At 39.2% G+C, this 21,322-nt stretch overlaps 1 protein-coding gene across 3 annotated transcripts in view; it reads left to right on the top strand.

The window, feature by feature from the left end:
• The window catches only part of cep112 (centrosomal protein 112), a 119,722-nt gene that overhangs the window by 62,966 nt on the left and 35,434 nt on the right, over positions 1 to 21,322 (top strand). For all 3 annotated transcript variants that reach the window (XM_062985093.1, XM_062985094.1, XM_062985095.1), the window contains one exon: positions 9,645 to 9,875. In XM_062985093.1, the coding sequence (XP_062841163.1) occupies positions 9,645 to 9,875 (231 nt within the window). The remainder of the gene's footprint in view (positions 1 to 9,644; positions 9,876 to 21,322) is intronic.

Here is a 21,322-nt window from a genome sequence, read left to right as displayed (position 1 = left end):
GTTTTACATGTTTGCAATGGCTAAAACACCCCCATTTAAATAATAACAAGAGATGTCCACATACTTTTGACCATAAAGTGTACCTCTTTTTCAAATCTGACTGGCATAAGGATTAATAACCTTAATAATAAGTAGCCTTAAGAAATAAATAGTCTATATGAACATGTCTAATAAAAAAATCTCTTCTTTTTCATTCACACAGACACACACACAATTGATTGAAATTCTTACAATTATATAAAAACCTATAACAATATAGTTAAAGTCAAAAAGCATGCCATGGCAGTTTTAAAAAAGCTCTTTACACTGTGGACAGTGTTTCAGCTCGTAATTTAGTTTAGTAGCCCTTGAATTACATTTTACCATCCAGACAATTCTTCTCTAAACATAAGGGAATAGTTAAAGAAATGCATTGTACTGATCACTGTACTTTTCATTGGGTATAGTCAAACCAGCCCAGTTTATGTGGGCACAGAGAAATCACAGCCTATAGTAAATTTTTTGTACATTTGTACATTTTCAGCATTTAGCAGGAGCCATTATCCAAAGCAACTTACAGTGCAGTTACAGTATACAGCCTGAGCATTTGAGGGTTAAGCAATCTGGCAGTGGTGGGGTTCGAACCAGTAACCTTCTGATTGCAAATCCAGTACCTTAACCACTAGGCTACGGTTTGCCCTTGAACGTTATGTTTGTAGTCAAACATAACCATCAAAAAGGAATTCAAAGATCATGCCACAATGTCAAAAACATTATAGAACCACCAACTTGACAGCATATTAAGTATAAAAGTATATTCATTTTATTTTCACCAGCGCTTTATTCTGGACAGTGTCAGGAAATATTCACACCTGAGATTTTTTATTTTACATCAATGGTGAACATAAGCACAAACCACAAACATTTTTGGGGTATTGAGCTGTCATGGTAATACTTCTTTTTCCTTACCATAAAAGAGCTACACATAAATGTGAATCTGCTCGATCGAAAACTTCTCTCTGTGTCCTGTTGTATTTCAACTGGTGTCAATCAAGCTGCTAGGAGAAGATAGGTGTTTCACTTCCTGCTGACAGGAAACAGACTGCATCCACACCACCTGAGTGAGATAAGATGACCATCGTTACCATTTTTCTGTTCTCAAGCAAGCACATTTTCTCTAAGCCGCTTCAGGCTCACAGTGGATGACTGATTATGGTGTGGATTTCCACCTGAATTGAAGTTGCTGTTCTGTTGATATGGTAATGTCTTAAAGTCAGAAAAACTTAAATCTTAATTCCGGCACCAACACTGTGCAGGTCGGCAGCAGTAGCAGGAATTTAAGAAAATCATCTCTCAGCTGAGGATAAAAAACATTATAAATAAGGTATTAAAATGCTGCATAGTTTAAAGTCTGTGTCCACTAATTTGTGTAATTAATGTGTATTAAATGGAAGATAATTCATATGATTTAAACAAGTATTTATATATTGTGACTGATATCAGAAACCTTTAAAGTATTGATGATGCAAAACAAAGTGGCTTTAAAAGTACTTTTTTATTATAAAAAATCCATAAATTGATTTCCTTAAACTTCACACTGAATGTTTTTGTACTTTGGAATTGTACAGGCGTTGAAGTACTTGATAAACTTGTCAGTTATTGTGTGGCTGGTTCAGCTGATATGATGCTAGGATGTTAAAATTATGTACATTTTAAAAACAAATAAGAATATACAACGTCATAAAGGCATCATAGACACTTCTGTAATTAGTAACAGGTAATAAATTTAAAATGATTTTATTTGTGAATGGCTGCACCACCTGACACTGGGTGGTGAAACTGAGTTTGTGAAAATGTGTACATGCATTCAATTAAAATTCATTTTAAAAAAAGCGTTTCTTATAAAATAAAACAAACATTAATACACTATAAATAGGAATAATAAGTTTTTAACATTTTTAAAATGAAACTCTCAGTCTTAACTTGGGTTTCTTCCTGGAATCTGTAAAAGACAATGTTGTGGAAAGCTGGCAGTGTGAGCTCACGTATACTGAAGATGAGCAATTCAGACTCATCTCTTGATGTGGTCAGCAGACTAATAAACTCAGGGTTTGTTTGACATTACGGGAAGTTTAAGAGAACAAACGACTCTTGCCATCCACATGGAAGCTGTGGTTCCTGCCCAGCTAAGGTTTGTTTTTTTATTTAAGCATGAGTGGACTTGCTGTAGCCTGACACTCTTACACTCTTTCCTGGCCTCAGTGCCACCATGTACTTGTGTTAGATAAAGAGAAGTCTTAGATATTAAACAAACCATAACAGGGTTCACCCAATATCAGTACGAGTCCTCCGTCACGTCGGGGCTAATACTGCGCTGAAGGTTTTATTGATATGTTTCTAGGTTTAGAGTCTTTGTTGGGATCACTCAGGGAATCAGCCCATATCCTTGTCCTAGGGCTAAAGCAGAAGTATTCGGTTACCTCTCAACCTGGAATTTCTGCTTCGGCACCCTCCAGGCTCTTAGTTTCCTCAGTTTTTTTGAAGATGAAAGCGGTGAGAGCGAGAGTCAGTTGGCAGCCCATCCAGGACAGTTCCCAGTAAATATATTTGCCTGCAGCAAGAACTGTGTGCTAATACTCTGCTGGCCGGAGATTGGACGGGTTTACTTTACATGCATGTTTATAGTACAGCGTTATGACGAGTGTGGTATTTTGGGGTTTCTTATTAGAGATGGACTATTTACATTTTTGTTTTATTTTTAACCTTGCTTGCACATGCCTGACATATTTTGTATCACATTCTTTAAAAAAAAAGGTTTCCAGTTCGTCCCAGCACTATAATTCAGAAAGAATATGTATACTCTTACAACTCCACTAAAATGCTAGTTTTGTTTGTCTTTTGCAAATAGAAATAGCAGTTTTCTCCTACAGATCTACCCTAGGCAAATGTTTGCATCTGCACCCATTTCAGGAAAAAAACCTAATAAACATAATTTAGGCAGATTAAGTCAACAACAGATGTTTTGTTTGCTCTGTCAAATCGCTTTGCTGAGTTAGAATAGATCTTCTAGCTTTTATCTGGCTCAAGTCTTTTTTTTCTGCCTGACAAATTATTTTCTGAGATTTTCAGATCGCTTGGAGTCTGAAACTAACTGGCGAATTAATGAAGCTGTCAAAATTTCAAAGAAATGTTTTCCTAAACCAGAGATTTGAACACAGTAAATGAGGGCTGGGATGAGAAGATCAGGCCTGCTTTTCTGATCTAGGAAAAGTAACAGACGTCTTAACTAGATTTACTTTCATCTATTGGAAAGCTCAGAGTTCAGCCCTGAATGTCACTGTTGATCCTACTTTCCAAACTTTTGAGATTTGAACCACAGATTTGCATTCAGTGTAGAATAAGTACCAGATATAAAGACATCACCAGTGGAAGGGTCCCAGTATTAAGGCCAATCTTCTGATTTTACTGACCGCATATATCACACCTTAGTGAAAAATTCATTTTAATCTTATGCCTAATGCACAACTAAATTTAATGCAATTTACATTTTCGACATTTAGCACAGTGGTCCCCAACCACTGGGCCGCGGACTGGTACCGGTCCGTGGGTCATTTATTACTAGGCCGTGCAGAAAGAATAAATAATTAGAGATCTCTACATCAGCAATGAAAACTCTGCTACCATTTCCAACACACTTCAGGTCTTATTGTCTACTATCACCCCTAGGTGGGAGCAGCATCTCGTTGCAGCGAAAAAAGCTCATTTGTGAGTGTAATGACTTACAGTAGTGTGACAGTATACAGTCTGAGCAATTAAGCATTAAGGGCCTTGCTCAAGGGCCCAACAGCAGCAACCTGGCAGTGGTGGGGCTTAAACCAGTGACCTTTTGATTACTAGTCCAGTAACATAACTGCTAGGCTACAACCGCCAATACAATACTATAGTGTGCTTAATTAGATTTTTATCAACTATGACTTTACTATTTAAAACACACAGTGTAGTACATTGTGTTGTTTAAAACACAGCTCGTATTCACTGGCGCGGGATACTGTACATTAAGTTTAGGAATTTAAAACACTTGTTTCTTGGTGAATGATTCCATTCACTCTAAAATACTTACTTTAAACAACATAAATGCTTTTTTGTTAATGCACTACTCTCTAAAATAGTGTTTGACATATTTCAGTATTCTCCAAAATTTCTCACCATAGAGTTCACAATAGAGTTCTTCAAATAAGACTCCCTTGTAACAGTTAGGAGGTGGGCTTTCAAAAACAGGCGTGTAATAACAATATCTCCTTTTCAGCCCTGAAAACTGAAAACAGTCCAGCTTTTTTGTCTCAGAAGCCCTGCAGGCTTTCCCAGGCCTGCTGTGTTGCATGTGTGTAGGCTTTGCGAATTTTGACTTTACGGCGTATAATGTCCTTACCTCCCAGATCCAGCCAAAATGGAAATGAATTTTCATCCCAGTCCAGGCATCGCTTGCATCAGCCTTTATTTTCTGACAGAACACATGGGTCTGCTTCTTAGAGACGTGCAAATGTGACTCAGGTTAATATTCAACCAGTCTGTCTTTCTGTCATCCTGCCTTTGTAGATTCATGTTCTGGACATAGCAGGTCATTATTCACTTTTTAAATTGTCATTGATGCTGTAGTAATAAGATAAGATAAGATAACACTTTATTGATCCTGAAGGAAATTGCAGTAATGTATAACATGCTTACACACCAGTTAGCACAATGCTGCTGTTTTTATTATGTATTATATATACACTTAGGTAGAGCTTAGGGGGACGCTGGGAGAATATGTAACTATTTAGCCCAGTAGTACTGTGATTTGGGATGAAGCCCAGTAAGTGAACATTCTGGTGTATTTCAGGCGTTTCTAGATTTGCTCTGGATTCTTGGGTCAGAATTTATTATAAATCTAAACATATTTTGAGGTAAATATGGCGAGTGAGAGGTAAAAGTCAGATTCCTGAAATTATATCCATTCTGGGACGTTGTTAATTAGCAGTTAACAAACCGGGCTGCTATAATGAAATGCAGGAGAACATGGGGCGTGTCTGAATTGCATTTTCATGTTTATTTATAAATAAGACCCTGCCTAATTTACAGCCATGACAATCGTGGAAATGAGTCTTTTCCCATGTAATAAGCAATTCACTGTGAAATTCAAAATTTAAGGTTTGTGTTTAGCGATTTAACGTTTTTCATTTGTGTAGCGTTCAAGTGCCTCACGTTTACTGGTTCATTTGCACTATGAGGCGGTCCCAGCAATCCTACAGCAATTCAGTTAGCAATTGGTTAGTCAAAATGTCCAAGATATAGAAGTCTAAAGCAGCTAAAAACAGACTCGAATAACTAAGTTTGGAAAACTCCCAACCAATTCTGTGGAGGCAGAGGGGGGTGTCAAAACAAGGATGCGCCGTCGCTGGATGTTTGAAATCTGTGGAATTAAGCACATTTTTTTGTGGATTTAGTAGGGCCCTGTTTATAGATGCTGGTATTTTTTAAAACAGACATTAAAGGTGTTTAAATGTTTTGACTATTTCCAAATTATTTGTAGTGTTTTGAAATAAGAGATTTAGAGGCCAACGTTTCTTTAAAAAGTCAGTCGCTTTTCTGCTAAAGGCCAGATTATACTCTCAGACATGAACATTATCCTCAGTCAAGGCCCTACCTCAGTCTAATTACAGGATGCTTCAGCTTTACAAGGTGCCTGGTGACTCCACTATAGCACATACCCAAGCCACTAATAGTTTGAATGTGTTTTCACATTCAGACAGAAGGCATGAGACACCAGACACTGTTCGGATGGAATCTGCCCTCCACTGTCCTCCTTCTAGAGGCTTTCAATTAAGCTATGAAAACAGAGACCGAAGCCATGTGACATGAACCATGTGCATGCTTGCTATATCTGCACAGCTCCTGTTACCTCTGGCAGGCCTCCAGGTTTAAAGCACTCAAAAGTAAACTGTTTACAGGAGCTGGTGAAGAGGTTTGCCCTGTAACCAGACTCCCACTTCACAGAGGAGGCTAAAAATGTTCACCCGGGGCACGGCATGGGGTTGACAGGAAGTGACACCATGTGCTAGTGGTTGACCTAAAGGGCAAAACGGAGCTTAGCCCAGGGTTTATAATCACAGGTGTGTCTTTATGTACCACAGGTGAGCGATTGCTTTAGAATCAGTACCAAGCATTTTCAAAGTTTACTTTTAATCAAAATTTGGATACAAAATCTATTTTATTGTTTATTTAAATTAGTTTACCATTAATACACCACACGCAGGACATGTTGCATTACATCTGAATTACTTATTTATTTATTTATTTATTTATTTATTTATTTATTCTTAGCCATTGCTGACTCTACCCATTAACCAAGTCTTCCCTAATGCACAATAGCCAATCATTTTGGAAATCTAGAGCTAGAATTTGCATCCGAATAAAGTCAGCCACTGTCTCCTTTATAACTATACTTTAACGCAGTGTTACTGAGCAGTTTATCATCTCCATAAGAGGCTTAACTGTAGGCTTTCTGTACTTTTAGGGGTTACAGATATAAGCCTCAGAGATTGACTAGTGTACCTTTAAATGCCAAGTAAAATATCTTGGACTCCGGACCAATGGCTGTGGCATTAAAAGGGATAGAGCAAATAACGTTTAACTATGTTTTAAACATTTGAAAGATCACTCATTTAAATTTGATCAAATTTTTTGCTGCAATTTTGCATTTAGATGGTTGCCATTAATTCATGCAATAACGTTAAACCATGATTTTGGGTTTGGTACTAATACACTTCACTTTAATGAAATTGATGTTATAAAACACATAATGGGCTTTTATTGCTTACTGTTATATATGCAGTCATTGTTTGCTTTTTAAAGCAGAAAATATAAAATATTTAAAAACAAATGGCATAACTTTTCTACACAGTCACTTTCCAATGTAGTTTTCCAGCGTTGAATCAACTTTTTAATGCCATCAGCAAAAAATGTTTTTGGTTGAGCGTGTAGCCACTGATGCAGCGCTGCTTTCACAACATCACATGAAAATCTTCTTCCCCTTAAAGCTTCTCCTAACATCCAAAAAGGTGGAAATCAGATGGAGCTAAATCCGGACTATAAGCGTCTCTCAGTCTCTCAGACATGACCAATTACTCCTCCACCCATCCTCACCGCTTCCAACCAAAATATAACAGTGTGGAAACTTTTTGAAGATTCCTCGTACTTTAACATGATTGCAGTAACTGTTGTGATTTATCAGTTATAGTGCACTAATGGCATGAATGTACTTGTTTGAAGCTGATTTTAGTGTCATTACATTTCTGTAGTTATTAAGGTAACATTGGCTTTGACACCAAGTGGTAACTGGGGCAGCTTGTTTAAAAACAAAAGAGTTTCAACCACGAAAAAATAACCAGAAAAAATGTAAACGTTTTCCTCACAAATCATGAGCCTTTATATACAGTAGTGGTATGGTGTGTATTTAAATTCACTCTTCTGCTTTCTTGCTCTGACGTTTCATGAACATTATTTGAATGAATAATTTGTAATTCATCATTCTAAGCATCACGCTATACACCACTTCTCAGAACTTCTTTTTAATCTTGTGCTGGCCTCTGCAGTGCTCTGCATATTTTATTTGTATAACAAGATTTTTCAGGACCATCAAAGGAAGCAGCCGAGAAGGTCTCTCCCCCAGCCCAGTTTAAGAAGGAATTTTAGATGAAAAGCTCCTCTGAGCACAGATATAATAGCTCTGTACCAGTGGCTGTAACACGCAGTCCACCTGAGACACGGGCACGGCCTCGACATCTGCGTGTGTTTATTAGATTCTATTTTTCTTGGCATGCATTTGAGGTGGCAGAAATATGATACAGCTTTTCCCATATTTTTTCGGCAGGCATGACGTTAACTGTTCTCCTGCCTGGAATTCCTACTGGAATGTCTATAAGGAGCTGCCAATGCAACAGCGTCACTGATTATAACCCAGGCCAGGGGAACTCAGGAAACTGCGAGAATTTAATAGCACCAAACTCCCATATTGCACCTGTCATGTCTTGATCATGATGTGTGCAATACTTTTACTTAGTCATGGGAGTCTTGGGAGTTAAATAATTTCTGCACCATTTTTTTTTCTGTAATTAAATTACTAATACATATTAACTGAATGGTCAAAGCTATATAAACACCTGATCATGAGCTTGCTGGACGTCTCATTCCAGTTCCACAGGCATCAACATGGATTGACCCTCTTCTGGGAAAGCTTTTTACAAGATTTCAAAGTTTGTATGTGGAGATTTGTGTCCATTCCTGGAAAAGAGCATTTGAGAGGTCATACAGTGTTGGATGAAAAGGCCTGACTTGCAGTTGTCGTTCTAATTCATCCCAAAGGAGTTCAGTGGGATTGAAATCAGGGCTAGAGAAAGGCTACAACTCATCAAACCATGTTTTAAGGGCCTTGCTTTGTGCATGCTGAAACAAACAGGCCTTTCCTAGACTTTTACCACAGTTAAAAGAACAAAATGTGGTTTCTTAGCAATTGGGGTGGCTGAAACACTTGAACTGAAGTGTTTATATACTTTTAATTTTATACAGTGAGTTGTTTTGCAGCTATAACAAAGTACTTAGGAAAAATGGATGGTTGGAACCACTAAAAACAGGTCTGAAATGAATTCAAAGCGCCTGATACCCAGGTGACACCGTCCACAGTCAATCAAGCTTCACATTTTCATGGACCTAAAGGTCTGTGTCCAACAATGCAATGCAAGCAGCAGATTACCCATATGGGACAGTTTAAAAACCTCTGTGTTCGGGTTTTAAATAATAAATTAATATTTTTATATAGTTATACATAAAAACTATACATTATTAGAACTTCTTTAATTCTTCTATCTTTAACACAATAGGTTTTCTGTCACTCTGGTTTGTACATGTTTTATGTGGCGTATTTTCTGGCTTTTATGTCATTTGGTATTTGCAACACATAATGACAAAATCAGGCAAGAGTTCAACATCTAAGTATCAGTAACCTCTTGAGTAATTTTAGACATGTCATCTCCTTAACAATAAAAAACTGCCCTAAAATTCCTATAATGTCAATATCAAAGGCAGCGAGGTCAAATCCGAAGGTCAGAACATTACACAAACCACTGGTTGATTACCCAAGAGCAGTCACTGTCAACTTCAATGGGGCTAATGCCTTTGCTCTTGCCGCTGTTTTTTTTAGTCATCTGTGCCCTTTTCTTTTCTGAGCCCGGCTCCAAATGTGGCTGAGCGGTCAGTCCGTGTGTTTTTTAGCTTCCTGCGACACAGAATAGTAGCGGCGCTTCATCCTCCATTTAAGTAACTGACCTTTGATTCGTGCTAATTTCGCTCATTAAATCAAACCGCTGACCTTTGTGGAATGTCTGTTTTTGATCTTGAGCCCTCAAAGGCGCAAGATCAGAAGGGGGTGGTTTCTGTTTTCCTTTTTACTGGCCTGACCAAGCACAAATGCTTCACCACGTTTTCTTCATATTTTGTTCCATAATTTTACACCCTGGGTAAAAATGGGATTCCCCTTATTCAACATCCCATGAGCAACTGTGTTTCCTTCTTATGTCTTATTTGGTGATCATTCTTTGTTGATAAAACAATGATATTTTGTGTGATTTTAGACCATTACTGAGCTGGAGGCTCAGGTACACACACTAAGAGAAGAGCTGCTTACTGCTAACAGCCAGAGGAAGCAACAGATCACAGAGCTGGGCCTACTGCGCGAGGAAGAGCGCCAACGTGCCGCCCAGGAACAGGAGGTGGCGCTAGGCCGCGTCCGCGTCGAGATGGAACGTGTGCGGCAAGATCTGGAAAGGAGCCATGCTGCAGAAAGAGAGCTTGCTCAGGAGAAGGTGAGTGAGCCACGGAGTACGGGAGGATCATTAAGTGACATAGCAAAAATATTAATATTTAATTAATATTTAGTTTATCTACAAGAAGGTCACAAGGCAAAAACCATGCTGAAAAATCATCATAGCATCTGACAGGTGCAATGGAAAAGATTAAGTGTTGACATCCCATTGTAGCCAGAGCCACCCATGGTCGGGAGCCCAACATTTTAGCCAGCAGTCCAGAACATTACTGAGCTGGAAACCCTAGGGGAGGAGCTGCTCATTGCTAACAGCTACTTCAGCACTTATTTCAGGGCCCTGGGCAGGCCCCCTTTGCACCTCCCTTTATGTGGCACCACAAATTGCATATTAGTTCAAGTAAACACACAAAATTGAGAAAGCTTTATATTTTTGATGACAGATGCAAAACTTGATGCATCTGTAAACCAGACTTGTCCACCATCACATGTCCAAACAGTAAATTTACTGTAGTAGGGTCTCCTGGAGCACAACTCCAGATGTGACGTTTCATGTGGTGAGACAGTGTGTGTCATTTTCTGATCTGTTACACAGTACGCATTACTCAACACTACGGACGGGACCCGGCGCTTTGGAAAGTCTCCAGTGTAGGAGGTGAAACGGGCGGGGGTTGGCAGCGCCTGTGTGCTTGTTTCTGATCTCTGATGCATTGACCCTGGCACTGTTTCCAACACCCTTGAGTAAAAGCTATCAGACCTGTCAACAAGGGAAGTGATTCAGAGCTCTAATGGTCTCTTCCTCCTCTATTCCCTTGGGTGCACAGTAAACAGAAGAACCAGCGTGGCAGCCAAAGTTCTCACCTGGTGTGTGGATCACACGCTTGTACAGTCATGAGCACTCGGCCAGGGGTGGGCAATTAAATTTTGCTACGGGCCACATGAGAAACTGGGACTGTTGTGGAGGGCCGGACCAATACGCTGATCTTAATTCTGCTCAATGTTAATTGTATCTCTGTTTAAAGGCAGTAAATTTGTATGTTTTTAATAAGCTATTACTGGAAGAACAGATGTTACAATCAGGCAATGAAAATGAGACACAGGCGGAGTAAAAACATCATCATCATTCAACTATTTAATCAACTGTACAATTTACTGCTTTTTAGAATTCTTAGAAATTATTTTAAGCAGAATTAAGTTCACCCTAGTGGCCCGGCCCTTCACAACCATCCCAGTTTCTCATGTGGCCCCTTTGAAAATGTAATTGCCCACTTCTGGTCTAGCATCTCTTTAAAAGTCATTAGTTTCTTTCGTCCTACCTGTCCTTAATCTAGGCAAAGCAGGCCAACATGGAGTGACTTTGCAAGAATTCCTAAGCTCCTTCACCCTCGCTCCTTCATATTTACAGAACTCCTGATCCTCGGTAAAAGAATCCAGAACTGAAAACCTCCCTTAATCTAACGCAGACTGAGAATTGGCTGAAGGTGTGTTGTTGATCAGGAGGATAATCCCGATTAGGCCCATCAAGGCGATTCGTTTTCAGTAGACCCATGCCGTCCCCTCTCAGACCATCTGCGGTGAATTACACTGCTGTTCGGCCTCCTCCATAAATCCTCGGCTTCTTTTTCAGAACAACTTGCTATATGGCTCACATGACGATCACCATCCGAAGAGGTTCCGGCTCACTGTTTCCGCTTTACCACCCTCTAACGGTTGATTATGAAAGCTAAGTCATCCTGATCCATTTTCCTCACATCTGAGATGCACCTGCAGATGTGCCAGTCAAGAACTGAATGATTACAAATATTACAAACTACATATGAGCCAAAGGTTTATATTTAGAGTAAATTAGCTCATCAGAATTACACTTAGTTGTGTATTACTACTGCTATACTTTAGCACAGGCTTCTAAACATTTAAAAGGTTCAAAGTGCTGCTTAATTAAATGACGTATTTAAAACTATTTTATTAACTCTGTACTTGATAACATTTTCCTGTCGTCCAGGAAGTTTTGCTCACTCTTATCTAATCCAAATAAACTACAGAGATTAAAAACCTAGTAAGGTATAACTTTGATTTTCTTTGAAGATCTGTGACTTGTTTCGGTCTTGTATGGGGTGGAGAAAATAACAGAAACATGCGTTCTCTTTGTATACAGCAAGCTTTAATAATTAGCACTATAAAAAAATGAGAGACCAGTGATGTTTTAAGGTTTATTTAACTAGATTTACATTTTACAACCATGGACGTTGGACGTTGTTAAGAGAAACAAATCAGTATGTATCTCTTAATAAAAAGAGTAGGTGCAACATCCTATTCCACACAGTACCTATTAAATAGTAATGGCACTATTGATAGTGTATCCAGGGATGTCTGTCAAAAAACTAGATTATAAGAACACAGACTTATTTGCTCAAATTATTTAAAGAAAAACTAGCTCGGGAAAATAATATACATACAACAACTCAAAATATTCATCTACTGCTGTAGAAAGTTCAGAAAATTCCGACTTCGTGACATGACCTTCTTCTGATTATAACTGGCTAGACTTGATGACTTCTCTTTGCTCATATAAATAGAGCTCAATTGATTTCACCTGTTAAATGACACAGAACAGTAGGCTTTTATTAAAGTCCAAAGGAAACCCCCAACATGTAACAGTGTGCTAAGAGAATATTTGTCCGGATGGCCAGTTGTAATCCAAGAACCATCAAAAACAGGCCTGCTATGAAGTAGAACATGTATAAATATGGGTGACATTATCCCAGTCAAGCGTGCTTTAAATTGTCATGGGCTTTGAGTCTGATGTTAAAGAAAGAACCCAGGTACAGAAAGTCCTAGAACTGTAAATTCTATTACGTATTTTCCAGTCAGGAATAAAAAGCTTTTGGTGCTGATTGGTCCTTTAGAAAGCATCTTTTAATCCTTTAGGCACAAGAATGTATGCATGCAAGTGCTGCTTCCTTTAAAGCTACATGTACTGCATGTAAAGTAACATACCAACATACAACATAACAACAGTGACGGAATATTTCTACATCATATTTCTTTTTACATTTTATTTTTATAAACGACTTATTAAAATTCAGACAAGTGAGAAAGACTTGATGTGTCAAACTGTCTTTAGATCCTTGAAGGTGTAGACCTCTCTCTCTCCATCTCTCTCTCTCTCTCTCCATCTCTCTCTCTCGCTCTCTCTCTCTCTTCTTTATTTTTTCTCACCACACACACTCAACCTGGCGTGTTGCACCAAAAATGTCCAGAGCTTACAACAGACATTATCACAGACTGGACTGAACAATCAAGAACTCCAATTATTGTTTTGCTAGTTTAACTTTTAGTTCAATTTAATTTTGTGTTTGCAGGATTTGTGTAAATTCTATTTATTTAATGTATCCTCCAGGCCACCCAAAGAGGATGGAGGTCCCTGCTGAGTCTGGTTCCTCTCAACGTTTCTTCCTGTAATTTTAAGGGAGTTTTTCCTTACCACTGTCGCCCTCGGCTTGCTCAATAGGGGTTATTGGTCTGTTGGTCCTGGATTCTGTAAAGTTGCTTTGAGACAATGTCCATTGTAAAAAGCACTATATAAATAAATTTGACTTGACTTGACTTGACTCGCACTTGAAATCTTGAAAGACTGTCACTAATTTCTAAAAGGAAAAGCCTAACACATCCACAGCTGAGGAAAATGTATTATTAAGATAAATGCTGTAGTTTGTATAGATGGGTCTGGACCCTTTAAGCAGGTAATGATGCTACTGCAGTTTTAAGCACAGTGGACCTGAGACTGATATCACGCCCCAATTCTGTTTCAAAGCTTCTAATTTTTCCATATTTGTAAGCTCCAGTAAATGAAAAAGTTTGTTTTCTGTTAAGAAAAAGTTTTCAGTCTATTACATCCTTATTGGCTGCGTGTTTTATAAGCTGAATATTTTTTTGATTCTTTTGATGCCGACAGAAACGCGCTCCTCCGCAGTCAGCAGGTCCTGAAACGGGCAGCTGGAGTCTGAACGTTTCTCAAAGATCCCGGAGAAAAAGGCAGGCGAAATCCATTAAATCCATGAATGGATTTTCATCAAAGACGTCGCCTTTTTTGACGGAGAGCTCGTGGAATAAAATAATGAGAAGTCGAATATCAGAAGAGATAAGATCGCTCGTTAGATTGTCCCGGCGTTAGAGCCTAAGCAAGAAGAAAGGCGAGAAGAAAGAAAGCGACTTCATTTCTGTTGCTTGTAACAACTAAGGTTTATCTGCTTCTGTGTATGTGTGAGGTCTATTTGTGTGTGTGTGTGTGTGTGTGTGTGTGTGCACGCAATACCTAATCTCCATTTGCCACAGAGCCTTGGGAGCCTTGTTCCTCCAGATAAACCTGTCTCTTTTTGGCAGTTCACATAATTTCCAACCAGCCTTCTGTAGTTTCTCTATTTCTGCTTTTCAGCAGGTGTAAGCTAATGTGAATTAGCACTTGGCAAACATATTTGACTGATATATTTAAATACATTTTCAATTTGATTCCTAGAATAGTAAAGATTTCTAAGGTGGCCTTATTTTACAGAGTAAACCAACTACACAAATGCTGTGTGGGAGGTTTATTGACTGGATAACCATATAAGAAAAGAAGCTTCTAGGTTGTAATGATATTATTTATCATTACATTATTTATCCCAACTCTGCCGTGCAGCCACTGTTGGGCCCTTGAGCAAGGCCCGTAACCCTTTCAGCTCAAGGGGCAGCATACAATGCCTGACCTGCGCTCTGACCCCAGCTTCCAAACAAGCTGGAATATGCGAGGAAATAATGATGTTGTATTGTACACGTGTATACGTTTATGTGGAAAATACAGGCATTCTATTGCATACAGTATAAATGATTAGGAAGGAGGTTGTAGGCTTAAATCAGGTTGTGTAAAGTTTGGGAAGATGGTTGGCTCCCAAAAGTCTTCTTTTTGAGTCTTCTGACTGTCCGAAATTCAGACGCTGCAAACTACAGACATTTGAAGCCATTCACCTCTCACTTGCCGAACACTGGTTTATACTACAGCATGTGGGCATTAGTGGGACGTGGGCATGTTTACAGTTGCTTAGCTAATGAATCACCGTTGAAAGAGCTGCTTTTCCCGTGGACTTACCAAACTTTCTGGTTTCCATTCATCTTCCCCCACACCCTCATCACCAATCGACTGAAGCCACTTGTTAACACCACAGGGCTGGAGAAAGTTTAGATGCGGGTAACTGCAGCGTTTACTCTCGCTCTAATGGAAGATGTCTCTTTGATCTAACGGAGTGCTTTTGATCTGCTGACGTTTTTGAGAGCGCAGTTTATGCTAGAAGTAGGGCCGGCTAGATGTGACCTGAGAGATTGTTACTTGAGCAGTTTTAATAGTGCAGATAATTGCATATGAACAGAAGCAGGCTGAAAACCCTCCTGTTCATAAAATACTTTCTTTCTTTTTACTTACTGGTAACATTAAGTACTTCTAAATTCTCATTTATCACTCAGAGCCCAGATTACTTTACAATAAAACTACAAAATAATAACCACTGATTTTACCTTTCTCAATAGATCCTGCCTTCTCGCACCTCACTTAAAAATGCTCAATGCATTTGTCAAGTATTTAAACCATTACTTTAAACCCCAAACCTTCCACCCACTGCAGGTGTTCGTCTGGCCTATTCTGCCAAGTGTCCTGTTTTTTGTAAACCAAAATATAATCACCCTATGCGACACTAAAAAATGCAGCCCAATCTTATTTACTTTAGGCCTATTATTGCTATTACTGAAGACATCTGTACTACCTGAGACACCTGATTCAGTCAGCTGTCCAGCCTGCAAAGCAAATCACCCAGCTAACAGTCACCGAAATCCGGATACCACCTTACAATGCCTGCAACACCATAACAGTGCCACGAGTTCTGTACCTTTACCCCAATGGGCTATATACTGATGGCAAGGACGCCGAATCCACTCTGGTCTTTCGGGCCATATTCTCTCACCTCAGTCCTAACCCACCCAGAATGAAGAACACATGGCAGGAACGACTAGCCGCCATGGTAGTCTGGAAACCTTGTAGGATGAGGCTGGGCCTGTTACTGCTGCAGAACCAGAACAAAAGGAATCCAATGATTAATCAGTGATCAGTAAACACTGGTAGTACTGGTGTGGCCAGTGTTCCCCTAACCACAGTTGGATTATCTCTGGATTATCTTCTTTCTTTCATAATAGAGTTGGGTGATGATTTATTTATTTATTTATTTATTTATTATTTTTGGGGATTAATAAAACAATCAATTAATCATCACCCAACCTTATTATAAAAGAAAGACTGCTGGCTGCATATTGCTGTTTTTGCCTTTTTAACCATGTTTACAGACCTCAGACTCAAGTTCAATCCAAACATTTAGAAAACAGACAGGATTGAATTATACACGTCTCAGCTTTTTAAAACAGACGAACCGTTTAATGTTTGTACCCCAACAATGCAACTTCAGAGAGCTGCAATCAACCTCACTGAGCAGAGGTCATTTCTGCAGTCGATAAGCGGCGTTCCAAACAGTCCTGCCGACTCGAAACCCATCGTGACTGGTTCTAATTTGCCCAATGACTATTTTGTCAACGACCCGAGGGATCTCACCTCTTTTATGAAAGACAGACATCTTTCTCTGTCTTCTTCAAAGAGAGCCCCCTCCTCACTTTACCCTGACCTGCTCGGGCAATTGGACTGGCCAGGGTGGCAAGGTCCAAACATCAGAGGACGAACCTGAGCTGCCTTCTGGGAATTGCTTCAATCTGCACACCATATGAGTGTTTTCTGTGCCCTTCATTTGCTTTTTACTGCTGATATACCAGACTTGATAGGATCATTAATATTCTTTATTTGTTGAATGTTTCTTTTGACACTAAGAGAAGCAGCAAAACGGCTTTTGCGCTGGCTGTGCCGTTGTTTCTTATGGAGTGTGGTGGTGCCACCACGCTATTTTGACATCTTAGGCCCACGATTTTCACCTGATTGAACTTTTGCCGCTGACCTTTTCAAAAAGCCTCCAATGAGATAAAGTGTTTGATATGATGTGGGCAGTTGTAGCCTAGTGGTTAAGGCACTGGTACTGTTACTGTACTGATTCAAGCCCCACCACTGCCAGGTTGACACTATTGGGCCCTTGAGCAAGGGACTTAACCCTCAATTGTATTGACAGTAAGTTGTTTTGGATAAAAGTGTCTGCTAAATGCCGAAAATTTACATGTAAAGGCGACTCAGGCCGAGGCTCGCGGTGAACACGCTCTAAGTCTCATTACATGCTAAAACTGTTCCCAGCTAAATGTGTTTTGCAAAATGTGTCATCTGTCTTACTGCAAAATCACCATGGTAACAAGGCGTGAGGTGTAAAGGTAGGTGTGGTTATCTTACCCGACAGAAAAAGGCAGGAGTGGAGATGTAGAAACTGGGTGGTAGTATCTTGAAGATGGGCTTCAGCATGTAGGTAGAGGTTCCTTCTGCTGTAGCAGGGCAAGAGAAAGTTCTTGTATAGATCATTGTATAGATACCACAGCACAGAAGGTCCAGAACATCCTCTGCCCCATTAGCTGCAAGAAAATGTATGGAAACACTTGAGATCTGTATGCGAGTGGCTCAGCCGAAAGCTTGTGAAATGCCCCCGAATGACGGATAGCTCTTTGTACTTTGTTTGCTTTTACATTTTGCCCAGGTTGCCCACTAATGGCCTTGATCTCAGGCTTCTGCCTTTGTGACAGCACTAGTAATAGGACGACTGGTGACCTGCCTTTCAAACCCTTTTATGTCAAGCCCCCACATCACCAGTCTGCTGGCAAAAGAGGTTCCTAACCCTTGCACTGCATCAATTAAATTTAACCTCTTTTTTCTGAAGACAATTCAAGGCAACAACACAAAGCAGAAGTATTTACATTTACATTTTCAGCATTAAGTGGGCGCTTTTATCCAAGGTGACTTACAAAGAATTGAGGGTTAAGGGTCTTGCTCAAGGGTCCAACAGTGGCAACCTGGCAGTGGTGGGGCTTGAACTGGCAACCTTCTGATTACTAGTCCAGTACCCTAACCACTAAGCTGCAATTTATTGAATTGCAATAAATTGGCAACCTTTCCAGGGTCTACCTGCCCTGCGCCAAGTGTCTCTGGTCGTTTAATCATTTTGCTAATTATAACTTTTAGTTTAGGCTAATTATGTGCATGTATGATTTATGTAGGTGTAATTTATTCAACTTATTCTCCTGGCCACCCAAGAAGAATAGAGGTCCTGCTGAATTTGGTTACTTTCAAAGTTTCTTCCTGTAATTTTAAGGGAGTTTTTTCTTGCCACTGTCACCCTCGGCTTGCTCAACAGGGGTTTTTGGTCTGTCGGTCCTGGATTCTGTAAAGACAATGTATATTGTAAAAAGCGCTATACAAATAAATTTGACTTGACTTGAATAGCACAATGCCTTTATATGAACCCTAAAACTCAATTCCCCAGTCCCAAAAATAACCTCCAGGTTTTTAGACAGATTCACAAAAACATAAAAGTCACGGGCAACGTTTATGCTTTATTTAGCATATAAACTGCTTAAAACCCCATAAAAACAGGGGATCTTATTCCACATAAAAACTCCATCCAAAAACACCTGTTTTTGAGAATGTGGCACCCGTGCAGGGTTTTGATTCGGTCGTGACAGCAGGGATTAGGCGGAAGCAGCTCTTTACACATAGCCGCTGCTGTCGGAGTGAAATGCTGTAAACACGCTCTTCTTTCAAACTCTAGATGCGCATCAGTGTTCGCTGCTTTCCCACGGCACAGCTGTCAGCTGTCAATCCACCCAAACTCTGGACGCCATCCTTCTTTTTAATATTTGACTGTATTTTTCTTCATTTTTGTTTGTATTTTTAGTGTGGAAAGTCTAAGAAGTAATTTTCTCCCTGTGAAATGTTGATTTTGAGCTGGATGGTAGTAGGGGGCGTCGCTTGTTTGTTTGTTTGTTTGTTTGTTTGTCTTCACTTGGTGCTTTTCGTTTCTCGTTTTCCGGCTTGCGAAGTTATTAATTTCTGTCAAGTGGTTTCTCTGCCGTTTGGAGATACACCGAAATCCCATTATTTTTGGTCATGGATTACTTGAGCAAAACAGTGGGGGGAGAAAATGATCAAAGACGTGTCACTATCACCTCTGAGTGGCAGATTTAGGCAGGGAAGTAGGGCTTAATAGCAGAAAATCTGATTTAGACCAGTCAGGCATGTGGATGGATGTGGTGATTGTGTTTTACTTTCTTGTGTGGAGATGAAAGTCTTTTTTTAAGCATTATGGGGTGGTTATTTATGGACTGAAGTGCGTACGTGGGTATGTGTGGCACAGAGATTCTGCCACAGACTGGCAGTGTGGAGCTGATTTGTGAAGAGCGGGTGGTACATCAGTGTGTCACATTTTATTTAAACAGACATTTATACAGTACATAAATAAAAGTGTCATATCGTATATCAGTAACTAAAAGTGACACAAAATTTGCAAAACTGGCAAATATGGTACAAAAGTATATGGACACCTGAGCATGAGCTTGCTGGATATCCCTGTCCAAAACCATGACCGTTTATATATGGAGGCTATACCAGCCTTTATTTTTCTAGATGAGCCTCCCTACTGGATTTTAAGTGTATCCTTACAGTATCCTTACAACTGTCTTTAATTTAGATTAGCCTGTCAATCCACCTGGTCTTGATTAAATAAGATAATAAGTATGACAGTAGTTTGTTAGATGTTGTAATAAACTGGCAGATTCGCTTGTTATTAAATATTTATGCCTACTCAGTTAAAATAGCATTTGTGTGAGAAAGCCTGGCTAATAGTGGGGTTCATGTCAAGGTGCTGTAAATTTCCTTCATGCTGAACTTTTTAAACCACGACCTTCAGCATCCATCTTACAATAAAACTCTCTTCCCTCTTCTGCACATGCTCAAACCATCTCACACTTTCCTTCATTACTTTGTCTCCAAAACATCCTACCTGCGTCGTCCCTTCAATAAACTTCCTAATCTTGTCCATCCTCATCACTCCTGAGGATTTAAACTTTTAAAAAACTTTACAATACTAGTGCAAAAACCCTATCAACAAAACTGCCTCAACCACACTTAAATGCTAAGCTACTCTGCTAATCTAATTTATTAAAAAGATTATCTATAAGTTTATTACATTTAGCAAACTACTGTCATATTTATTATCTTATATAATCACAGATTTATTATCCACACATATTTATTATCTTATTTAATTAAGACCAGGTACATTGACAGGCGAATCTAAATCAAAGACAGTTGTAAGGATACAGAATTAAGGTTTAAGTCTACATTAAAAACATTTCCCTACAAATATAGATTTGGAAATATGGAAATACAATTACATACTAATAATAATAACTATAATAGCGCCTAAGAAAAAAGGCAACTTCAAGCATATGCACCCCTTGACAAATTCAGATGTTCTAAACCTAATTCTGAATACTAAATAGTTCTTCCTTAATATCCTAATATTTCCACCATTCAAGATTGCAAAACCGTTTGCTCAAGTACAAATAACTAAACACATACAACTTCTACATCAGACCTCTAAAACATATAATACCACCGCCTCATGACTTTGTAGTTACAGTCTGCCATGGGAATCCAAATGTCTTAATCTGGCGCATTTAGCCCCTTCTGTAAACCAGCTAGGGTCAGAAACCTGAGCTCTGCTGTTAAGTCTCTTTTTTTTTCAGCATAAGCTTAAAAGATGAACTCTAATCATGCCACCAGATGGTTCTGGCCACTGAGAGGTGATGAGGCAAAAAAGCTTCTTTCAACAGAGCGCTACTCTTGTCCTTCATCTCATATTGATTTTTTTAATCTGGGCTTTGTAGTGCCGATCCTGGCTGCTCCTACTTAAGTCATCAAACGGGATTGTGGGCAGAAGGTCCCGGCTCTTTAAGTTTAAGAAAGTAAACGCTTTAGCCCGCAGCCTCAAGCTGATGTGTGGTTTTAACCAGAGACTTATGAACTCACAAACCTTTATATGCATTTTTTAAGTCAATTCAAGCAATCTTTATGAAAAGGCATTAATATTGTGAAAAACTAAAAAGTAGTACAAAGATGTTCTTTTTTACGGTATTTCACTGAAACCTCAGTGGATGTTTGAGATGATAAAATAAATTTATCATGCTGCTACCTTCAGTTGCAGTGCACAAAAATGTGCTATGTTGCGCATCATCCCTGGGTCATGGGTCAGTTGTATGGAAACTAAACCATACACAATCACTTTTATTTAGACCTTTGCTACTGGTTTAGTTTTCCTCCATTGTTGACTGACTTATCATTTATCAGTTATTTATTTCTAAACATCTTGGTCAATTCTTCAAGAAAGGATACTGGCAACACTGAAAATGTTGAGCCATGTTACACACTGAATCGGATTTTTTTTTTTATCTCTATTGGTGAGTTAAAGTAACAGAAGCCAAACAGAAGCT

The sequence above is a fragment of the Trichomycterus rosablanca genome, chromosome 22 (genome assembly GCF_030014385.1).
Source record: "Trichomycterus rosablanca isolate fTriRos1 chromosome 22, fTriRos1.hap1, whole genome shotgun sequence".
In the NCBI taxonomy this organism is placed as follows: Eukaryota; Metazoa; Chordata; class Actinopteri; order Siluriformes; family Trichomycteridae; genus Trichomycterus; species Trichomycterus rosablanca.
This window is presented reverse-complemented; position numbering and strand designations above follow the sequence as displayed.